The following is a 23,822-nucleotide window of genomic DNA, read 5'->3' as shown; positions in this document are numbered from 1 at the left end:
ATATTTTGGATTTAGAGTTTAGATATATTTACTTTGAATTGTATACCTTTAAATGAGAATTCCTTGATTGAGCTTAATTGCTTGTCTGAATTAACTTGTGTATATAAGGAGAATGTTACCTTGGGTGTTATGAGAGATCTGATGAAGCTATTTGCGAAAGCGCTTATCTGTGTCACATTTCACAATAAAGATTCTTGGATTATCATACGTGGAATTACCTACTTTTTGTTTCGCATACGTGAAAGTACTTGCTTTTTGCTTCATTCCGTTTTATTTTATTTTATAAATCTAAATGTAGTGAATATTAATGCTAATTTGCTGTTTGCCAAGGCTGAATTATAATCGTAGCTTTCATTTTGCACTTGAATGGTTCAGAGTCATGTTTTCTTCTCATTCACAGTTCTTTCGTTCAGCTATAAAGGATAACCATGAACATCAGATTAATTCCTATGTTCAGCCATATGCTTGCTATGAGCTTGGCTGCCTTATGCTGGACAATCCACAGGTAAGAATGCTTGACTTTTTAGATTTCAAAATATCATAGGAAACATCAGCAAGATATTGAATATTAGTGTTTGCATTGGTTGCCTACTCATAAAAATGTTTTGCCTTTTTCTTGACATAGTTATCTTTGTGATCAGACATATCTGTTGACATTCATTTCTCACTGCAGCTGAGACAACTTTTTTAATTGTACTTTACAGTGGTGCTGACAAGTATTGGCCTTGGTAAGTTCAATACTGAAATGCTTGATTGAAGAATTGATACTGCAGATGGACAGAATATGTAAAGGGATTCAGAAGTATATGCATTTGCTTCTCTTTTTTAGCCTTCAGTGTGTGCATGTACATTTTATGTTAAATGTTATATTTTTTCCTGATGAACTAGTAATAAAAGTAGCCCTGGTAATAAAAATGCAGAGCACCCTCCTACTCCGGCAGTAGAATATTTATGAGAAAGAAAAGTAAGATTTCTGAAATGAGGTGTCCCTTTGAGAAATAACTGTGCTAATAAAATGCTTCTCATTAAAGCTCTGCAGTGTTTCACATTTCATTCTCTCTCACACACCAAACATCTCTTTAGCCATGTGGCTGTTTTGGGTTTGGTGGTTTTTCCAGTTTACAGCATTTAGAGCTGTTGCTTCTCTGAATTCTTAATGAGTAGCTCTTGCGTTCACTAAGCCAGTTGGAAATCAAAAAGATGCAGATAATCTGACCAAGAAGACAATTCATTGTGTGGTGCATCAGAAAACTGTAATCACTTTAGAAATGAAAGGAAAACTTTAATAAAAATGAATCTGGTTGTTAAGATTACCATTTGAAGACATCAAAAAAGATATATATATATATATATATATATATATATATATATATTACTACTGCATTTTACACTGTTTATTGCACTTTAAGTTACTAATTGTTGCAAATTGTTTCTGTAGGCTACACACTTTATAGCATTTACTGTCTGTTTTTCCTTATCTCTGTTATAAATCAAATAAATCTCGTTTTCCCGCCTTACTGAACTAGAGTAGTCCAGTTTCAGAGTTGCTGATCGCTGGGCTTTGTTTATAGTTCCTGTTACTGATCCATTGCCTTATTAGGGAGGAAGTTTCTTTGCTTACCAGTGGGAGTGGGAGGCACTCCTTTCTGTCGATTTGGTGAAGTTTCAGCCAGAAACTAGTAGTCCATTGGTCGTTTTGGGCCAATTCCACTAGCTCCCTTCAGCCCCTGCTATAAAACAGCTAAGCGTGCGTTAGCGGCGAGTTGCCACTGTTGCACAAGAGCAGTGGCGGTTAAACAAGGTTAACTATTTCTTCAAATTTTCCCTTAGAACTACCTTCCTCGAGCTGTACTGCTTGATCTAACCAGGCATCCTATAACTGAAAAGTTTCATCTCTACTTGATTCCCAAGTAGACTATTCTCTATCTGTAAAGCCACTTACTCCTACAGTACTTGCACCTTGATAAAATAACACTCTTATTATAGATAGTACCCCACCAGCCTAAAACCCACTTAGTCCTTTGAAAGTCTCTTTATCTACTACTTCTAGTATGTTGAGGGATCAGTTGCTAGTGTCCTCTCCAGCTCAACTGGTGAACCTGGGAATATTGAGGCAATGTTACAATTGCCTCATGTACCTGAACAATCCTCTCCTCCTCCCACAAAACACAAATACATGCGAGATGCAACTGGCTGAGCTCTCTCAACATAGGACTGGCAAGACCAGACAGGAGGAGAAGGTAACCACACACAATACATACCCAGTCACACATGGTACCATCACGACTTCAAATCATACACATACTACATAGACCACACAGTCAGAGTGTCAAACAGTCACAGCCCTTAAGGCCAAACAAAATGCCAGACACACTTGTCATTGGTGATTCCATAGTCAGACACACTGGCGTCCGCTCACCAGACTGAGTAAGGAGAAGGTCACAGTAAGCTGCCAGAATCCATCACATATCCAGCACTCAGGTCTCTCAACAGCAGGTACAAGTATGACTCAGTCATTGTCCGGACATCGAGGGAGCCTCTGATGGCAGGTATGATCCTGACGTATCCTACCTTCACCTAGAATGATGCCACAATACAGTGATAAGATGATCAGCTTTATTCAAAGGGATCAATGTCTGTCTGCCTGGGATGACATGCTGGACAAGCCAGCTGCTTCTGAGGGGGTGCCTTTTTAGGCAAGGCTCAAATTCTAAACCTACCACCCTAGAACACCAAAAGGAAAAAACTAAGGGTAATGCTGCTCAATGCCAGAAGTCTCACTCTCAAGATGCACACACTCGAGGCCCTTCTCAATATGGAGAACATCGATGTCTGTGCTGTGACAGAAACCTGGTTCAAGGCTCCTGAGAGCACCCCAGCACTAACAGGTTTCACCTCATATCATCGTTCCGGGCCCCAAAATCCGGACAACACCAAGAAAGGAGGGTGTCCATATTCATGAGACCATCCAGGTGCAATTAACCATAGGCAAGACTGCTCTGCAATTTGTAGCATGTTACAGGCCACCCTCTCAAACTCAGGAACCTCACATGGCCTTCCTGAAAACATTGGAGGGATAAATGTATCTCCAAACACCATCATACTAGGTGACTTCAACTACCCTAATATAGACTGGGAACACTACTCAAGCCGAACACTCTAAACCAAAGATTCCTGGTGTTCATAAACTCAAATGCCATGGAACAACTAGTCACCATCCCCACAAGAGGAGAAAACATACTTGATCTCATCATCACGAACATGGGATCAAAATGTTCAACACCCTCACTGGTGAGATCAGATCATAAACTAATCTCTGGAGGTCCTCATCCACCTGAAACAAAAAGACCACAGTGAAAAACTTCTCTTCACACTTCTAAAAACTAGTGTGGTCTCCTTTAAGGCCCTGAGCCAGTGGTAAACATTACTCAAACCGCTGAATCACTTACAAATGCCTTCTACCAGCACCTACAGGACTGCATGGATCAGGCAATCCCAAACAAAACTAAGACTCTTTGTATAAACAAGCTCTACAACAGGTAAGACACCTTTGATCATTATAAGTAAAAACTAAGAGCTCTCATAAAATCATGACTCTAAAGACAATCATAAGGCCTTCTTTAGCTATATGTAGAAAAAGGAAAACTCCCAGATATGCTCCAGAATTAGTTCAAAATGATGTGAAAATTACTGAACCTACACATTGCTAACATACTGGCTGACAGGTTCAGTGCAAACTTCTCCCCACTCCCCCCAAAGGAGATATCTATTCCAGAACAACATCCATGGGACCGGATGGTGTAATTAAACCCACAGTTAGGACAGCTGTTTAATCTTAGCCTCACCTCAGGATGGTGCCTCCACAGACCCTGGAAATTAAAGCCTTATCTGCAAAGCCATGGAGAGGATCATAATGGAACTCATAAATAAAGACATAGGGAACTTGCAGACTTTGGATCCAACCCAGTTTGGCTTTGTCAAAGGCAGATCCTGCCTCTTAAACTTGGTTGACTTTTTGAGACAGTCACCAAGGCCATTGATGAGGAAAGGCAGTCCATACAGCCTACCTAACTCATCAGCTTGAATGTAAACCCATACATCACAAGATGGGTTGCAAACTGGCTAAGTGACAGAACCCACAGGGTCAGAGTTGCTGGAGCCATGTCAGACTCAAAGCCTGTCACAAGTGGTGTCCCACAAGTCCTGGGTCCACTATTGTTCATCTACTTTTCTGAAGTACAAGCAAACACAGGAGGTTATGGCTGACAAAGTTTGCAGATGACTGCAAACTGGAGCCATAGTCGAAAACACATCTGACACGGATATCCTCCAGAAGGGCCTCACAGAAACAGATAACTGGTGCCAGAGCCATGGCCTGAAGTTAAATGCATAGTCATACCCTTGGGAAAAACAAGGTTACTAGCTACCATATAGGTGGCAATCCACTGAGCACAGAAAAAGTCATCAGAGATCTGGGGACCCAAGTTGACAGTAGCCTTTCGTTTGACACTCATGTTGCTAAAGTAGTTAGGAAAACCTTCTATATCCTGATCATGAAGGGATTCACATCTAGATCAAGGGAGGTCATCCCCTGTACTCATCACTCATTAGACCTATGATTGAGTACAATGCCCGTTCGAATGTATCTGACCAGACACCTGCTGCAGCTTGAAAGGCCCAAGTTCCTCACCAAAAGGATAAAGGGTCTCAAAAAAGAACTCCAGCTCTATTCAGTCTCATTCAGAGGTGACCTGTGCCTGACATATAAGGCCATGTCAAACCCAGATTTGATGAATATGCTTCACCTCAAAATCTAGATCCCTCAGAACCACAAGGGCGGAGACTTTAAACCTGGACACGGTTAAAAATAGAGCGTGCTGGGGGGACAGTTTCATCACCCAGAGACTCCCTAGGCTGTGGAACAAAATCCCGGTACATGTGAGGCAGAGCACCTCGCTGGCCTTGTTCAAGAGGAATCTTGACCAATGGATGGGAGATCGCAGATATACCCCAGGGATTACTTCAGTGTCACTGCTTGACAGAGGCACAGAAAAATGATAGGCATAGTTTTTATTCAAACTAAAGGGGTGGCGAAAGCCACATAACTATGGGCTAGGCTTATAAATGCCCTTGGGCAGATAGCCTAGTATGAACCTATGAACGCACACACACACATACATACGGGTCTAGGACATTTGACTGAAAGCACATTTCGTAGAAACTCAGATGACTGTGTGACTGTGCACAATTCACTGAAAACTCATTTCACTGAAACTCATTTCATAGAAAGTTATATATGGCCTTTTCCCCACTGTAGTGCGACCCTGGAATTAGTATATATAGTAAGGGGGGTGTGGGGGGCATAGCCCCCCACCTATTTTAAATATTTTGAACTATAGACATGGATACTTACAATTTCAATAAATTACTATTTTCAGAATAGAATATATACCCAAACTATGTGGGGGGCTGTGCCCCCACACACACACACTCAACGGGGGGGGGGGATGTGCCCCCCACACACCCCTTACTATATATACTAACTCCATGGATGCACTGCAGTGGGGAAAAGGCCATATATAACTTTCTGTGAAATGAGTTTCAGTGAAGTGAGCTTTCAGTGAATTGTGCACAGTCATCTGAGTTTCTGTGAAATGTGCTTTCAGTCAAATGTCCTAGACCCACACACACACACATATATATATATATATATATATATATATATATATATATATATATATATATATATATATGTGTGTGTGTGTGTGTGTGTGTGTGTGTGTGTGCGTGCATGCGCCGTGTGCGTGTCCAAGGCTGATTCTCCTGCCTTAAACCCTTTACTCTCTGGAATATGCATTGCCTGTCTCCAACTTCAAGCTGGATTAAGAAAGTGATAATAATGATAATGACGAAAAACTGAAGAATATTGCATTTCCATTCTTTACAACAGCCTACCTCAAACCATAGTGGAATTTTAGTCATACTACCTTACCTAGTGCAAAACTTCTAGGTTGTGATAAAGGCTATTTTTTGGCAAATGCATGCCTTTATTTAGTGATGGTGTATAGCACAACAGCATGTAAGAATTATCTGTAGCAAATATTAGAGGATTGATGAAATAATCTGACTTGGATAAGGATTTGTATTTTCTTAGTGATATTGCTGTGTTGTGCTTTGGAGGACTTCAGTGTGAAACAACTTTTGAGTGCCATAAAAAGATCCCCTCTGTAGCATAGTTATTTCAGTACATGTGGTTGAGTCGCTAATGACACAAGAAAATATTGGCACATTATTCATTCTCTCAACTGTACCTGATTTTGGCTAAGGTTTGCTTTGTCCCTCTTGAAATTTCTGATTTTGTAATGATGATACTTACAGTAAACGAACAGTGCCAGATGTTACAGTTAAAGAGTGCATATTCATCTGAAAATGCATTTTAATGCAACTTCTGTTATTCTGACAGTATTCTAACTGAATAGTACCAATTTTCAGTGTGTCCTTGACTTGTGGCCTTTTCCCAGATTCTTGAGGTGACCGATTGAAAGATATAGGATTACTTTAAAATATTTACATCTGTTGAGGTCAAGCCACAGAACGTTTTTCAACAGTTTCTGCAAGACTGAACTAAGATGCATCTTTTTCTTTCAGACTGCTGGGAAGGGAAAGGTCTTACTTCTTCAGGCTAAGGTAAGATTCCTTTTCCAAGTAATCTGTTCATAGTTGCAAGATAAGCTTCCACATTAAATCCATGTTCCTTGATTAGTTTTGTAGCAACATTTCATTAAACAAAATGTATTATTTAATCTGATTTTAGCTCTGCTTCCAGGTACATTTCAGAATATCTGAAATGTAAAGTGCTGAAATTTGCACATTGTTGTGACTAATGAAAAATTAATGCTTAAACAAATTGACTTCAGAATGAATGTTTTTGTTCAATCACAGCCAGACTTAATGTGATACTCAAACAAGGTAGTGTCATTTACTTATGAACTCACAAAGGAAACACAAACGTGAAAAAGATTGAAAGAATCTCAGAGAATGTTTGTATTCCAGAGAAGGAATGTATATTTTAGCTCTTTAGTCAGTAAGGAATTTTGAGTATTAAAGCAGACTGGCAGTTTAATGCAGTGAATAATGTCATGAGCTGCTGTTCCAGCAATACTAATATTTGTGGGGACATGATAAAATGAAGTATTTAGGAGCATAGATTAAAAAGGATTCTGTTATAGCAGCTAAGGATATGTGGGGAAGAGACTAAACAAAAGATAATACAAAAACTGAGAAACTGGAGGCTCTTGTTTATGGATCTGGATAGCAAGATACAAGCAGTGAAAATATTTGTAGTCCCTTTAGTTTGTGTACAGGTCAGGCATATTTTTATCAACCAGAGAAGTTGTGGAAAGTAATTAATAAAGAGTTGAAGGATTTTATCTGGGAGGGGAAAAGGGCAATGGTCAAATGAGATAAGTTGATCCTTCCAATAGAATAATGTGGTTTAGGATTACTTGATTTAAAGGGATAGTTATAGCTATACATTTAAGGCTCATATACATAACACAAGCAGAAAGCTATAATTTAAAGCGTAAAGGGATGATAATGAAATTAAGGGAAATTCAAGAAATAAGGAGAAAGTGGGATTTTGGATGCAGATCGTTAAGAATAACAATAGCTACACTGAATATATTGCGTTCAAAAAAATAGCAGAAAGTATTCTAAGAATTAAGCCAACACAAGAATTATGAAAGGAGATTTTGCCGATATGGATGACTGCAGTTAAGGGTATAGAGAATAGGCAAGAGGGGGCTGGAATTTACTGAAGAAAACTGGCAAATAAACCAAGGTATTGAGAGCAAATAACTAGAAAGGGGAAGGTAATAGAATGGGAAGAAGCCAATAATGTATTTGGACTGCAGGCTAGACACCACATTCCCTCTCAGGGGTGCTATCCGAATGTAGGTAAAGAGAACGGGATAGGGGAATCCTAAGTGAAAAACCTGCTGTGGCAGAGTTTTTTATTGAATCTAGAAATTAAGCTGCTGTTAAAAAGGGATAATTAGTAGGGCATGTAAATTACTGCACCATAACTATAGCAATCTATTACAAGAGATTATAAAAGATTGGGAAGAGAGATTTGATAAGCAGTTCACAAGAAAAGTTTTGGAGAACATGTGTATGGCACCCAAATATGCATCAAAGTCTAGAAAATTTAGGATTTTTGTTTGGAAGTATTTCCATGGGTATTTTTATATACCAAGCAGACTGCAAAGAATTTTACCTCAAGTAGATGGCAAATGTTGGAGGTGTGATAGGGAAGAAAGAGGTAACTGGGAACAAATGTTTAGGGAGTGTGTTGGTAGACTTTAAAAATACACTACAGAATACTCTGTCAAAAATATTAGGTGAGCAAATGGGTATAACTAAGGAAATGATTTTTTTGAACTGGGATGCAGAATCTGGATTGCCTAGACATAGTAAGACCTTGTTAAGTTTAATTCCTGTGCCTGCTAAAAAAATCAGTTACTAGAAAACAGAAATCAAAGTCTGAAGAGTAAGAGCAAATTACATAGAAAAATGGAAATTGTGGGAACAGTACATGTAGAAGAATATTTTGTAGGAGGAGTGATGTTTAAGGGAAGGCAGGAATTGATTGAGTTATGTAATGTTGAATTGAATATGCAGAAGAATATATGTGATGTATAATGTTTACAACTGATAATGTTAATATAGTTTATTTTCATTTATATAAATGTATGTTTGCCTGTGTCTTAAAAAAGGTTATGAGCTGCTAATGTGCTTCATCCTGTAGTCCTGGATTTGATTCAATTGGTTTTCAGTTCCCACATGTTAAATCACTTAACCAGATAGCATTCTAAGGTCACAAAGTAAAAGAAGCACTTGTGTCTAGGGAATTTGCCTTGTCAAAAATGAATAAAATAAAATACAAATGGATTGTTCTGTGTTGTGCTATTTATATCTGGTAAGGTTTACTGGGTTGGCTGTACTTTTTTGAGCCTTCTTCTGTACTGTAGTTGGAATGCCAAAAATATAAGGAAATGTTACTGGAAAAAAGCCAGGAGAATGATTGTAATATATGAGGTGTTTCAGTGACTAACACCATGGATGAGAAGAATGTGAGGTGCTTATGCAAGAGCATGAAATAGTTCTGCTCAGTACACAAAGGTGGCAGTAATGACCAACAAAGTGCTAGAATGCTTGGCAAGAGTGTTAATTTTTATCCAGAAATTGAAATGTGGTCCTCCCTTTGTATATATCATTAGTCAGGCTCTTGATGTTATCACTTTCATGATTTATTGATGAACTCTACCATGGTTCCCTCATGGATGCTGAGGTAGTTCAGTAATTCTGTGTGACCCTCACCAGATCTGTCCACAGAGATTACAGATTTTTCTGTATGAAACATAGGAATTAGGGAACCCCCAAACACTGGACCTGTCTCGGTTTGTATTTGCTAAGGATAGGGCATTGTTATTCAGCCTTGTGGACTTTTCTGAAAAGGTCACTAAAGCAGTGGATGAAGCCAAAATGGTACACACAACATACCTCAACTTGGCCAAAGCTTTTGACACATTTCCCTGCTCAGGCATAGTAAAAAAGCTAAATAAACTGGGAGTAAATCCTTGTGTCACCCACTGGATTGCCATCTGGCTCACAGATGGGACACATGAAATCAAAATAGGGAAAGTTACCTTCACAAAGAGATCAGTTACCATTGGAGTCCCGCCAGGGTTCTTTGGTGGGACCTGTCCTGTTTGGCATATTCTTTTTGAAGTAAACGCCAGTACCAAAGTACTCTGGCTGACTAAGTCTGTAGATAACTGCAAGCTACGAACAAGGCATTGAATCTTCAAATTGCTTAGCCATCTTGCAGGAAGGTTTGTCCCATATAAATAACCGGTGACAGAATCATAGACTGAAACTAAATGCCAAAAAAAATGCATTATTGTATCCTTTGGGAAGTCATCTACCCAGGGGAACCACCGCATGGGCAGTACTTCCCTAAAAGTTGACCAAGTTGTTCAGGATTTGGTAACTTATATGCACAGTGACCTAGCTTTTGACCAACATGTCCATTATTATAAGTAAGTCTGTCTATATTGCACAGCTTGTAAACAAAGGGATTGTGTCTAGATCAAGGGATGTCATTGTCCCCCTTTCCTTAGCCCTCATTAAGCTAATTGTTGAATATAATGCCTCCTTTGGCACTTATCTGTCCAGACACATATAACAACTGGAACACCCACAGAGATACTTTACTAAAAGGATGCAAGGTCTAAATGGCATGTCCTACATGGACCGACTCAAAACCCTGTCAGTATAGTTGGTATCCTACAGACCGCTTAGAGGTGACTTGTGTTTGACAGAGAAGGCATCCACTGACCCAATACTGATGGATTTACTGCACATCATCAAATCAGATGGCATAAGAAATACTCTGTCTAGGGATCTTATCCTCTTCTGCAACATCAACAGAATGGTTTGGAGGAACAGGTATATCTCGCAGAGGATACTGCTGCTCTGGAGCAGACTTCCCATCCACATGAAACAAAATTTCATCCCTGTCCATATTCAAGTGCAACTTAGCTGTGTGGACAGGAAACAGAAAATGTACCCCAGGACTGCGCCCAGAAGTACTAATGGACAGAGGCAGCTTCTAAATGCTTTATTTCATGCATGGGTCCCAACAAATTATGATCCCATTTAATCTCATTAGCGGTAATATATAATTATTGACCATGGGAAAGGTCAGGCCAGTCCCTAACAAAATGGGATAGGTTAATTCAAGCAGAAAAAGGGAAACTGGCTAGGCTTAAAATGTCAAGCAAAAAAAGGGAAACTGGCTAGGCTTAAAATGTTCCGCAAGTGCAGCTAGCCAAGTGCTTACCTGTGAACCAATGAAGCTATAAAAAAATCTGTCTGCTGGCTGGGGTTATTTTCCTTCTCATCATTTTGTTTGCAGAAAGTTTCTCTTCAGAGCTGAGCATTGTATTATGTGACCAAGCTAAATACATTTTATATTCTTTTACATTTCTGATGGACCTTGTGGCACCACTGAGACTCCCTAGTGGCCATCATCTCCTACCTTATGTGTGTCTGTAATTATTTTCTTGAGGTATACCCTCAAGGCTTTTTTTATAACATCTCTGTGTTTATCATATTGATCACTGCTGCAGTAGCCTTAGCTATAGGTTATTTCCTGCTATGAAAATAACAGCTGGCCAGAATTCAAACCTTAAGGGCACTTTCCATGTGCCTAAACTATCAGACAGCTTGAGTTGAACTGACTAAAAGACAAGTTTAGGAGCCAAGTCCTTCAGAGCTTTACTGTCAGCGAAGAGTATGCTCCTCTAAGGCTTTTGAGGATCGATGTTCGGCTTGGTGCTGTTCCTTTACTGGCAGGCAAGTTCTGGTTGTGGAAAAAAAAAATTCCATTTTCAAAATGTCGTTTGCATTTTGTCACTTTCCTCTTCAGGAAAGCTATTTTAAAGCTAGGAGTTTTGTGTTTGAATGGATTGTCACAAGACTGCATTTTACTTTTAAATAGGAGCACTCTTTTTCTGTCCATTTAAAAGTTGTGTAAAGTAACTGAAAAACACTTTTTCTGTGAAGAAATTGGGTTTATTTAACTTTTGGGAGGTTGGTGAAGTGTTTTAAAGTGTTTCTACTGTGTTTCTTTGTAAAAAAAAAAGTGACTTTTAAAGACTTTAAGTTTTTAACAGCATTTGCTTATTTTCTTTCTTGGGAAAAAGGCACCATTTTTGGCTTGACCATGGAACAAACTACCAGTCCCACTGTCGGCCCTTTTCCCAGACATAAAAAGAACAAGTTACCAAACAACATTTGCCACCACTACAGGCTAGCAATTTGCCTCAACCACATGTGGGTGACTCTGCTGTGACCATTTGTTACACCTCAGACCACTCACCTTTTACCTCAGATCACTGTGGTATAGCATGTTCAGCCACCATGGACCAAGTGTTAGCAACATCCACTGTGGTTGTTATGGTCTCCTCAGTGGGCGCAGGAGAGCCACTCTTGTCATTCCTGGTAGAAGGAATAAGAAAGGCTTCCCTGTTGTGTCAGAATGATATGCCCACATTTGGGGAAGCTGCTGCTGCCATTAATAATAAGGTTGGCTCCATTTTTCCCATCAAAAGAAAACAGAAAACTAAGTGTCTGCTCGTCCTCAAATTTCATTAGACAAGAGCAATTTACTGGTTCTGGCTCAGGGTTTAATTCAGGCTATTGATCCTTCTCTTAAAGTAGTTTCTGGTAAAAGAAAGAGGGATACCTTTTGTCCTGAAGAGATTCAAGATGCTGATTTTGAACAGGAAGTTGAAGGAACAGATAGAATTTTCTTCTCAGATTCCTGGTTCAGACTCAGAAGAGAGCTCAGTATCTGATTCTCCCTGTGGGAATTTCTCTTTCTCTGAGACTATTGCTAAAATGTGCCAGTGTTTTCAGTGAGAGAACACTGAGGTTTCTCAGTCCCTCAGAAAATACTATCAGTTGTTACAGAAGGAATTTCCAGAACCTACACCCATTCCTGTTGTTCTGTCTGCTTTAGAAAATGTGTGTTACTGCCTACAGTTTTCCTGATAGTCAGCCAGCTGCCCGTAAAAAGGCAGATAGGATATATAAAGTTTATCCGTCTAAGTTTCTATACACTATTCCCAGACCTGGCCCACCAGCTATAGCTTTAGTTGATCCCACTGCTGTGAAACTCTTAGTTAATTCCAATCCAACTATTTCTGATAGGGATAGGAAAATTATTAATAGGTATGGGAAAAAGGTGTTTATGTATATTTCTGCAACTTTAACTTTAAAAATGTTGAATTGTCAGTCTCATATATTAGTTTGTTCTAATTATGAAAAGTATGGGGATTGTTTTATCTGCAGTTTCTTCTGCTCTAATTATTTAATTTCTTGTATTACACAGGTCGCTGCTCATTGCTTACAGTGTGTATGACTCTGTTGATAGTTCTTCCAGGACCATGGTAACAAGTACTGTTTTGAGGAGCTTTGCATGGTTGCATTTTCAGAACCTACCAGGTGATGTTAAAATGAGATTTTAAATTCCCTTTCAGACAGACACTTAGTTTTTGGCCATTTTGCTGCAGGGGTGATCAGAAAGTGTGATGAAAGGGTAAGCTTGGTCCAGGAAATCACTAAGGTTTTTCAGTCTTCCTTTTCCAACTTTTTCTAAGAGATTCTATAACTCATTGTCCAGTTTTGGCAAAAAGCAGAATAAACACTCTCAGTAAAATATGAGTAAACATATATTTAAGAAGAAATGGCAAGGAGTTTCCAAAAAGAAGCTTTGAACCTCCCAAAACCAAGGACAGTTCAACAAGTCTAAATGACTACACAAGAGGCCTTGTTACCCCTCCCAGTCTGGCACTTTTTTTTTCCCGAAAGTCTGAATCTCCATTTTTCTCTTTGGTAACAGATAGTTTCAGACAAAGGGGTGCTAAAGATCATTCATCAAGGTTAGAGACAGCAGTGGGAGGAAATTTCTCCTTTCCAGGGGATCATTCCTCATCAACCAAATCAGTATGTTTCCACCATTTCTTCATCACATGCTGTCCCAAGGAGTGATAGAACCCAGTTCCTCCTTCGCAGGTGGGAAAGGGTTTTTATTCAAGGATGTTCTTATTTCCTGAGAAAGAAAATGTTTGGTGACTGGTTCTGAATCTTTCTTTCCTAAACCTGTTTGCAGTAATGCTCAAATTCAAAATTGTCACTTCACAACTTGTCACCTCTTCTTACTCCAAGTTTCCTGGTAACACTAGGCTTAAAAGATGCTTATCATCACATTCCTATTCATCCAGACTTCAGTTATTTCTTAAGGTTTTGTGCACCTGAATCACACTATCAGTTCTCTGCCTTATCCTTTGAACTATCCACTGCACCAAATTTGTTCACAATGTGTCTAGCTTGGGCCTGTATCACTTCTGAGAAAATTCAGTTCGGTGAATGACATTATCTGAAGTAGTTAACTTCATTTGATCAGCAACCTGTGGGTATCGGATCTGTCCTTGATCCGAGCCGGCAGCTTTCCAAGCTAGAGATTGTAGACGACTCTACAATTATTTGCTCAGCCAACTCCTCATCTGAACTGCAATCCATAACTCAAAAAGTATTTAACGTAGTAGAAACATGGTTTCTTCAACGTTGCCTCCTCTTGAATCCAAAAAAAAACAAAGCTCCTTCTCTTTACTCCTACCCGTAAGTCCACCCCAATAGATTTCTCAGTCACATCTAACAATGGTACACTCATAACACCTGATTTAACAACCAAACTCCTAGGAGTTACAATTGACAACAACCTTAACTTTGATACTCATATTAACAACACAGTAAAAGCAGTCAACAAAAAATTGGCTCCCTCTATAGGATCAAACCGTTCCTTACTCCATTAACTAGATCTACTATTGCCCACTCCTATCTAATTTCAACACTTCTCTATGCCTCTCCTATTTATACTAATCTGTCTAAAAATCATCTTCAAAAGCTGGCTCAATCATACAATAATGTTGCCAGATTTGCCACTGGAAAACCCTTCAGAACCCACCACTGTCAGAATCTAAAACAACTAGGTTGGCTGGAACTTCAGAATCAGCTTAATTTTAACCAACTTACAATTGCCCATAAGACCCTTTACCATCTTCATCATACTCCAATACTATCCAGCCTGATCACCCCCTATAAAAACCTTAACACCTTACGCTCTTCAAATAAACTACTAGTTTGCACAAGTAAGTCCAATAACATGGCAAGTGACTCTCTCTTCTCAAACACAGTTGGGAAAAACTGGAACCTTCTACCTAGTGAACTTACATCACTATCCTCCCTAACACTTTTCAAACAAAAACTTAAAATTCACGTTAAAACACACTGGCTATGCCCTTGTTGTAACCCTGACTAACCTTTGACTGATTTTTATTAACACTTTTACTTCTACTACCGTGCTTTGACTAAGTTTCTTCTCCCTTATTACCAGAGAAATCAGGAACTGTAAATTAAGTAACCATCTGTAAGATTACTTCTTCAGAATTTATTTTATCTTATGTGATCTCCTAAATTGTATTGTCATATTAAATGAACGGTAACAATGTATACAAATATGTACTTTGCCTATATTATTGTAACCTTTATTAGTGTTTCAACTATTTTGATTTTTTTCTTTGGAGCTTTTCTCCCCGGGCCTCTACTGAAAATGGGCATGTATCCAGTTAGACTAGCCCGGTCAACAAATGTAAAATAAAATAAATAAATAAAATAGAGATCCAAGCTCCAAGTTCCTCCCCCTTACCCATAATACCCTGCTACCGCCCTCCAGTCCTCAGATCTCTTTTGCCGCGGCTTCTATAAGCACGAGTGATGAGCTCCTTGCGATTAGGTAAGATAAGGATAGGAATTTTCTCTACCTTTTTACCAGTTTTAAAAAGTGTGTGTGTGTGGTAACTGATCCCTTAGACTAGTTTAGTTTAGTTTAATTTAACTTTAGTGTATTCCCCTTTCCCTTATTTGTGTGTTAGGGAGTGTGATTGTGGTAGACATGGCCGAAGGCCCTAATGCCATTTTTTCTAAATGCTGTGAGTGTGGCCATAAGCTGTCCCCAGCCGATGGCCACACTCAGTGCGTTCTTTGCCTGGGGGTTGCACATTTGACATCAGGCTGCCAGATATGTGCTGCCTTTAACCCCTGGGCTCTGAGAGACAGGAGGAACAAGTTAATCTTAGCGGGTCTTTTACCCGCAAATTCTACTTCTTCCTCCTCTCCCAACGGTTCCTGCTCCCCTGGCTAGGACTCAACCTCCCACTGTGTCCCAGGGAGAGAGGGACCCTAGAAAGAAAGAGAAGAGAGATAGAGAGAGGGAGAAAGAGAGAGACAAAGACAGGGAGAGGCATAGGAGCCACAAGTGGCGGGCTGACTCAGCCCCTTCAGCCCCACCGGCTAAGCAACTCTATTCTCCCTTGAAGGTTCCAGGGTCCTCCCCCTCTCGGCTCCGTTCCCCACGTTTCTCTCCAGAGCCTGAGGAGGAGCCCCGGCCACCTTTGAGGTTGTCGATGCGGCCTTCCTGGCCAGCCTCGGCAGCCTCTTCTAGGTCTACGAGAAGCCTTTCTGACACGGACATGGACCGGATGATGCGTCGCTTCCTTCAGGCCCAGATGCAGATGAGAGTGCTCGGCCCCCTTCTTTGCCCCTATTGCTCCTTCTCCAATCCATTATCGGATTTCGCAGCCATTGGATGCGAGTAGCCTCCGAGCCGGGGAGTCGGCACCAATAGTAATCGCTACTTCAACGCCGGCCTTACCTTCAAGTTTATCGGGTCCCTTTTCGGATCCAATCTCTCGGGGCCGTGAGCCGACCCTCGGATCCGGAGGGGTGAGAGTGTCTTCAGCTCCGATGCGGTCGGAGCACACTTCCCTTTTGGGCCCGATTGCTTCGGCTCCGGCGCCGATCCACACGTCAGATCCGAGGGGGCTACTCTCGGATCCCAGAGAGAGTGGTTCACCTTCGACTTTCGACGTGGTGGAGAGGGTCCTCTTGAGGGATTCGAGGTCCCTGGCTCGTGCTACGGATCCACCCTCCATTCCCTTGCAAATGGGCCTGTCTTCCATCATCCGGCCCCAGGGACAGCCTGCGTCTACTCCCCAGCTAGTTCCTGTAGAGGAGCATGACCCCGTTGGTGAGTCCTCCTCGGACAGTCCTGCCGAGGAGGTCCCTCACAAACGAAAGTGTAAGAGGAGGCACTTGGACTCCACCAAGTCCCTCACGGAAGACACTGACTTGGAGGAAGGGGAAGGTTCCCCCAGGTCACCCCCCGAGGACATCTCCTTTGGAGACATTATGGAGATGCTGCGCATTAGAGGGGGGTGGTCAGCCCAGAAACCTTCCTCGGATGAGTCAGTGTTTCTGGAGGCATTTGACACAGGCCCATCTACCTCTTGGGTGTCCCCTCCAGCTGACCCCCTGGTAGACCTAATTACTACCAGGGCGTGGAAGGAGCCGGACACTGTAGAGCCAATCCCCAGGAGACCAGATAAGATCCTTAGTCCCCCGACAGACAAGACAGCATGGAGTAAAGGTTCCCCTGTAGATGCCATGGTGGTGGCGGCTGCCACCAAGAAGGAACTGGCACAGGATAGTTCCTAGGTCCATCCTCCCGACAAGGAGTCTCGGATGATGGATCGCATCAGAAAGCGGATGTTTGCTTCAGCCACCTTTTCCATAAGGGCGCTGAATTACTTGGCACATGTGATTAGGCTTCAGCGGGATCTAGTAAAAGAGTACGCTGGGCCTCCCCCAGAGTCCATGTTGGCCGAGGACAAACGAACTTTATCGGCTCGCATGGCCAGTCTAAAATCGATATCCAACACATCTATGCGGCTTCTCTCCCATGCCACGGAGGGGGCAGCTAGAGCCAGGGGAGCAGGCATCGCCTTATGGCGTCACACCTGGCTCCGACTTTGCGACTTTGTGGAACCCTTCAAGGCGTCCTTTGCGAATGCTCCCTTTGATGGTTCTACTCTGTTTGGCAAGACCGTCCGCTGCTCCAGAGCGCGAAAGACGGGAAGATGCTGTCTGCCGTCGGAATCCGCTTCTCAGCTCTTCAAAGGTCCTTTTCCAGGAACCAGAGAGGACAAAAGAAGATGTGGTTCTGGAAATCTCAGCAGTCCCGTTACGCTCCAGACCCTTCGTCCTTTAGAGGCAGGGGAGGACAAGGTGGACGCCAGCCCAGAGGCAGGAGGGTGGCGAAGAATTTCGGGTAGAGGTAACCTTTTTCCGACCAACCCGCGCAGCAACCCTGGGGGGTTGCCCGACTGCTCCTCTCTGGAGGCAGTCGGGGGGCATTTCTCGGAACACCTAGCACATTGGGAGTCCATCACGACAGATCACTGGGTGCTCCGAATAATATCCAGAAGTTACTCTATCCCCTTCATAAATCTTCCCCCTCAGTTGAGGCGCCTCCCTGATGTTCCACCCAGTCAGAGGGAGGCGGCGGCTTTAGAAATAAAGAAACTGCTAAGAAAAAGAGCCATCCAGCACGTCCCTCCAGGCCAGTCCGAGTCGGGCAATTACTCCAGGTTCTTTTTGGTGCCAAAAAAGACTGGGGGACTTAAGACCAATTCTCGACCTGTCTACATTGAGCCTGTTCATTGCCAAAGAGAAATTCCGGATGATCACACTTCAATCTATTCTCCCCCTTTTGCAGGAGAATGACTGGATGTGCTCCATAGACCTCAAGGATGCATACTACCACATTCTCATGGACAGGCAATCCAGGAGGTTTCTCCGCTTTCGGTTGGGGGCCAGTCATTATCAATTCAGGGTCCTCCCTTTTGGCCTCACCACAGCCCCCAGGGTGTTCACCAAGGTAATGGCAGTTACCTGGACAACTGGCTCCTCGCCGCTCCCACCAGGCATCTACTATGCTCATCCAGGGATTACTTCCTGCTCTTGGCCCACGTCCCTTCAACCTGTTCAGGTCCTGGACTTCATAGGGGCCAGAATAGACACACTTCAGTCCAAGGCCTTCTTGACATCAGACAGACACCGCAACTTAACTCTCCACGTCTTAGCACTTCTGCAATCCTCGGCCCCACCAGCGGAATTAGTCCTGAGAGCCCTAGTGTCCATGGCAGCAGCTGTCAACCTTTCACCCCTAGCCCGCTTGAACATGAGGGTTCTTCAATGGACCTTACAGGTCCAGTGGTCCATCCTTCGACATCCGTTGGACTCCCCGATTCTGCTCAGCAGAGTTTGCAGGGACTCCCTACTTTGGTGGTTCCATTCCCAAGAGCTTCGGGAAGGGCGGCCATTTTTGATGCCTCAACCCCATGCCACGGTGACCACGGATGCTTCTCGCCTAGGGTGGGTGGGGGGCATTGCATGGGTAGAACTGTCCAAGGCACGTGGACTCAGAGACCATTCTGCATATCAATGTTCTGGAGATGAGGGCAGTGCTTATAGCATTGCAAGCTCTCTATGCCCTTCTTCCTCCGGGGACTATTGCAATTCAGGCAGACAACATGTCAGTGGTCTGGTACATCAACAAATGGGGGGGACCAGGTCTTACCCTCTTTGCCGAGAGGCCATGAGAGTTTGGGAGTGGGCGATATCCACCAACCATTTTTTGCTAGCAACGCACATTCCGGGTCGGTCCAACTTTTTAGTGGACAAGCTGAGTCGAACTATCCTCTCGCCTCTGAACCCCTAAGTAGCGAAACAGATCTTCCTCAAATGGGGTCAACCTTGCTGCGATCTCTTTGCATCGCCTTCGAATGCAAAGTGCAGCGAGTTTTTCGCTCTAATTCCCCCTCCGGGGGAGAGCCCCAGAGACACTCTAGTTCATGCTTGGCCATCCGGTCTTCTTTATGCTTATCCTCCTCTCCCGTTAATGACAAAATTCTTACAGAAAGCTCGTCGGTTGGGGAGCAAGGTTATCCTCATAGCCCCATTCTGGCCTTGTCAAACCTGGTTCCCGTATCTACGGTCTCATCCCATAGCTCCTCTTTGGATCTTGGATCCCATTCCGGATCTGATCTCTCATCCTTCGGGATTGAAAACTCCGAATCTGGACGACCTCAAGCTCTCGGCTTGGTTGATCGAGTTCTGTTAGTGGCTAGGACTCCCGGTATCTTGTCTGCAGTTAAATCCATCCTGGTGGCGGTGCATAAGCCTTATACCAGGAAGGTCTACAACAGTAAATGGAAACATTTTTCCATCTGGGCCTGGCATAGGAATTTGGACCCTTTTACGGCTCCCATTCCAGCAGTACTTGAATTTCTATCTCACATTTTCCATCAAGGGGCCATTTCTTCTACTGTGAAGGTTCAAATGGTAGCCATTTCCCACTTCCACGTCGGGGACAATCTTGGTCCTTTAACTTCCACTAAGATCTGTAAGACTTTCTTAAAGGGCACCTTTCTTTTAAGACCTCCTGTCAAGAATGCGGTTCCTCCATGGGACCTAACCTTAGTCCTTCAGGCTCTAACTGGTTCACCCTTTGAGCCTGCCGCTTCTGTTGACTTAAAGTTCTTGTCTTGGAAAACTGCCTTCTTAATTGCTATTACCTCAGCTAGAAGGGTATCTGAGCTTCAGGCCCTTTGTACTAAACCCCTATATCTTGTCTTCCATAAGGACAGAGTATCTCTCAGGACTAATCCTTCCTTCTTACCTAAAGTGGCTTCCGAGGCTAACATCAACCAATCCATTAATCTGCCTGTTTTCTTCCCTATCTATCAGAACAAGGGGGAGTACAGACTGCATTCATTAGATGTGCATAGACAATTGTGCTTTTACTTGCACAGAACAGCTGCCTCTCGCAAGTCGGAGCAGCTCTTTGTTTCCTTTGCTAAGCCATCCTTGGGTAAACCAGTAACGAAGGTGACTTTAGCTAGATGGATATCTCACTGCATTTTGCTCACATACAAAATTTCTGGTCGGCCGGAGCCCTTGGGGGTTCATGCTCATTCTATCCATTCTATGGCTACCTCTGCTGCGTTTTGGTCAAGAGTTTCCTTGGATGACATCTGTTCTGCGGCTACTTGGGCTTCTTCTCATACCTTTATTTCGCATTATAAATTAGATCTGATATCCAGAGGGAGGGCGGCCTTTGGCTCTGCAGTGCTCTGGAATATTCTTCCTTGAGGACCTCCCAAGTTTTTTGGTAGCTGGGGACTCTGTCCCACAGGTTGCTGATCAAATGAAGTTAACTACTTCAGATAAAGAAGTTATGTACTCACCATAAAGTTCCATCTGAGTAGGTAACTTCATTTGTCAGCAACCGACCCCCCTTCCTTCCCCCTAACCTGGCTTTCGTTACCTGAATGATAGAATGATTCAGTCCTGGTATGCATCAGGTTAGGATGTTCAGGTATTGTTTGTCTTGGTGTTGTCTGGTAATTGGGCAAACTCGATCTGAGGACTGGAGGGAGGTAGCAGGGTGTTATGGGTAAGGGGAGGAGCTTAGAGCTCGGATCTCTAGCTTGGAAAGCTGCCCGCTCGGATCCAGGACGAATCCGATACCCACAGGTTGCTGACAAATGAAGTTACCTACTCAGATGGAACGCTATGGTGAGTACATAACTTCTTTTTCGGTTCACTTACATCAAACATGCCGTGTGTCAAACTGCTAATACTAAGATCGTGGTACAGTGAAGATCAAGAAATTTGCCCTTTCCCCACTGTAGTGCAATCTCTCAGTTGATATATATATATATATATATAATTAGCAGGGGATGTGAGGGCACAGCCTCCCCCCCCCCGCAAGAGCGGATTTCGATGAACGGTATTTCTGACGAATGTTCGCTGAACTGTCACTTCACTGAAGTGATATAGACCCATCTAGCTTCAGTTACAGTTCATTGCAGGCTATAGGGTATCCATATTTTTTCCATGTTTAGATGCCTTGCTTATCTTTGCAGTGTCTTTTTCAAGGTGTCTGGAATCTCTCTCTTGGTGGGAGATCTCTTACACAAGTTCAGGAGAGCATTTAAAAATCTTACTTGACTCTTTTACACAGGATTGTGTTCCTCGAATATGAACTAAACACCTCAGTTCAAAAAGCGTTTCTTCCATAGGAAAAAAAAATATCTAGATCTATTTCTAAGGTTTTCCACTCAAACTTTAGTCAGTCCGAGGGAATACCTTAGGATTTTGGGTCTCATGTCTTCTGTGATTCTCATGATACCCCTGGCAAGGCTCCACATGAGAAAGATACAGTAGTGCCTGAATTATCTTTGCTCCCAGTAACAACAACCTTTGTCTTTTCAAATCTTAGACCTCTGGTTTATCAGAAGAGAAATAATATGGTAGAGACAACAGATCTGATGTTGACAATTTTCATTTATTCCTCAACCATTGGCTTCAGATCCACACCTCAGCCAATGCTATAGCTTATGGCCAACTGTAACTCTCGAGCTCCTCCCTACTTATAATGTACCAACCCCTAACATACCTCAGATCTCGTTTACCGCTTTCCTGTTTAGACATGGTCAGCTTTACTCTCAAGCTTTTTGGAATAAGTCAAATGGTTATCATTAAGATTTTTTTTTCTGCATTTTCTATATATATTTATATACTTTTGTGCATATTCTAATGTATTCTAATTACTATTGTTGGTATTACCTTTTTCTTTTCTTAATCTACAGTTTTATCTAACTTAATACACTTTTGTGTATTTCTTCATACTATTGTTGGCAGTCACTTTCCCTTTTATTCTTTTCCTTCCCTACCTAAATAAAAATTATAAAAATTATAAAAATATAATATTTTTAGTCCATTCTACTTCTCAAGATGTCGGAGAAGTGTTTCAAAAATTGTAAAAAAATATGGCCATTAGCAGCCTTACTCTGATGTACATGACATTTGTGTTTATTGGTTGGGCCCTGAGCATCTCAGTCTTGATTGTGGCATTTATAAGAGTTTCAGTCTGTGTGCATTAGTAGACAGAAGAAATAAACTTATTTTAAAAGGATTCCTTCCAACTTTTTTTTCGGAAACCTTATCTGGGGTTCACCCATCCCCCAAAGCATCTTCCAAGGATGCTCCTAAAATGTCCCCAAAGAAGTCGGGTTATTCCACCCCATTATCCTCGGAGCTTCCTTCAAAGAAATCTAGACCAGATCTGAAGCCTTCCTGGTCTGAAAAGTCTTCTGCCTCACCTAAAACATCTTCGGATCAGGGTTCTTTGGCTCCGAAAAATTCTAGCTAGGGTCTGATATTCCTCATCTATTGACTGAATGCCTTTCAAGAGTGCTGTCTCTCTTCTGTGAGAGATGAAGGTCCGAATCACCATCCATTGCTTTGTCTAATTCTTCCAGACATCTCCCGGTAGCCAGCGTGGATAGAATGATGAGAAGGTTTTTCTTGTCGCAAATTCAGATTGGGGTTCTCGGCTCCAACCCCTTTGGGTCAGGAAGCCCTAGCTAGAGCTACTCCTCCAGTCACAGCTCCTTCTCTGATCTGACACTTTATTGCGGAGTCCTTGGATCCAAGTTTACCGAAACCATCTGGGTCGGATCCGACAGCTCTGGTGTCCTAAGTTTTCTCTGATTGCACCGGCTCTGACGATTTCGGAGCTGAGTAGCTGTCAGAGCTGTAGCATCCCAGTCAGATCCGAGGTGTTGAAGTCAACTCTGAAGTTTTTGGAGCCATCTCTGCCCCTTGGAGCCTCGGCCCTGGATAGCTTGGTTCTAGCTTCTGCCTCAGGTATGTTGCCTTCAGGGCAGATGGAGCCAATGAAACAGAAGCATGGCTTCTCTTTTCCATCGATTTCCTTCTCACTGGGATGATCTGCTTTCAAGGTAGTGGAGAGAGTGTTCTCTGCTTCAGCAGGACAGAAGGTCTCTCCCCCCTCAAACCTAACTTCTACGTCTCATATGTGTTTGCCCCAAGAGCCTCAACGTTCAATTCCACAGGGACAGCCAGTTCATTACCCTCCAGACCACCCAACAGGGGATTAACCTCTCTTCCAGTACTTCCCGGAGCATCCCACCAAGGATTACCCCAGAGAAGGAAGTGCAAAAGGAGACACTTGGATTCCACTCAGGAATCTGTCACTGAAGACTCAGATTTCACTGAAGGGATGGGTCCCCTAGATCATCAACCGATGACATCTTCTTTAGAGACGTTCTGGAGATCCTTAGACAATGGGATGGTTGGTCCTCCCAGAATCCTTCCCCGGAGGAATCAGTGTTTCTTGAGGCATTTGGATTTTGCCCATCTACCTCCTGGGTGACTCCACCCAATGATGAGCTCATTGATTTGATTTCTCAGCAGGCATGGAAGGA

At 42.5% G+C, this 23,822-nt stretch overlaps 1 protein-coding gene across 1 annotated transcript in view; it reads left to right on the top strand.

Moving 5' to 3' along the window:
• Positions 1–23,822, top strand: part of TTC39C (tetratricopeptide repeat domain 39C) — a 1,361,526-nt gene that overhangs the window by 1,279,300 nt on the left and 58,404 nt on the right. Inside the window, exons 12-13 of the mRNA XM_044065353.1 lie at positions 401–505; positions 6,649–6,687. Of these exons, the coding sequence (XP_043921288.1) occupies positions 401–505; positions 6,649–6,687 (144 nt within the window). The remainder of the gene's footprint in view (positions 1–400; positions 506–6,648; positions 6,688–23,822) is intronic.

The sequence above is a fragment of the Protopterus annectens genome, chromosome 3.part0 (genome assembly GCF_019279795.1).
Source record: "Protopterus annectens isolate FY-2018-M chromosome 3.part0, PAN1.0, whole genome shotgun sequence".
Lineage (NCBI taxonomy): Eukaryota > Metazoa > Chordata > Ceratodontiformes > Protopteridae > Protopterus > Protopterus annectens.
Note: the sequence above shows the minus strand (reverse complement) of the source record. Positions and strands in the feature narration are given on the sequence as shown.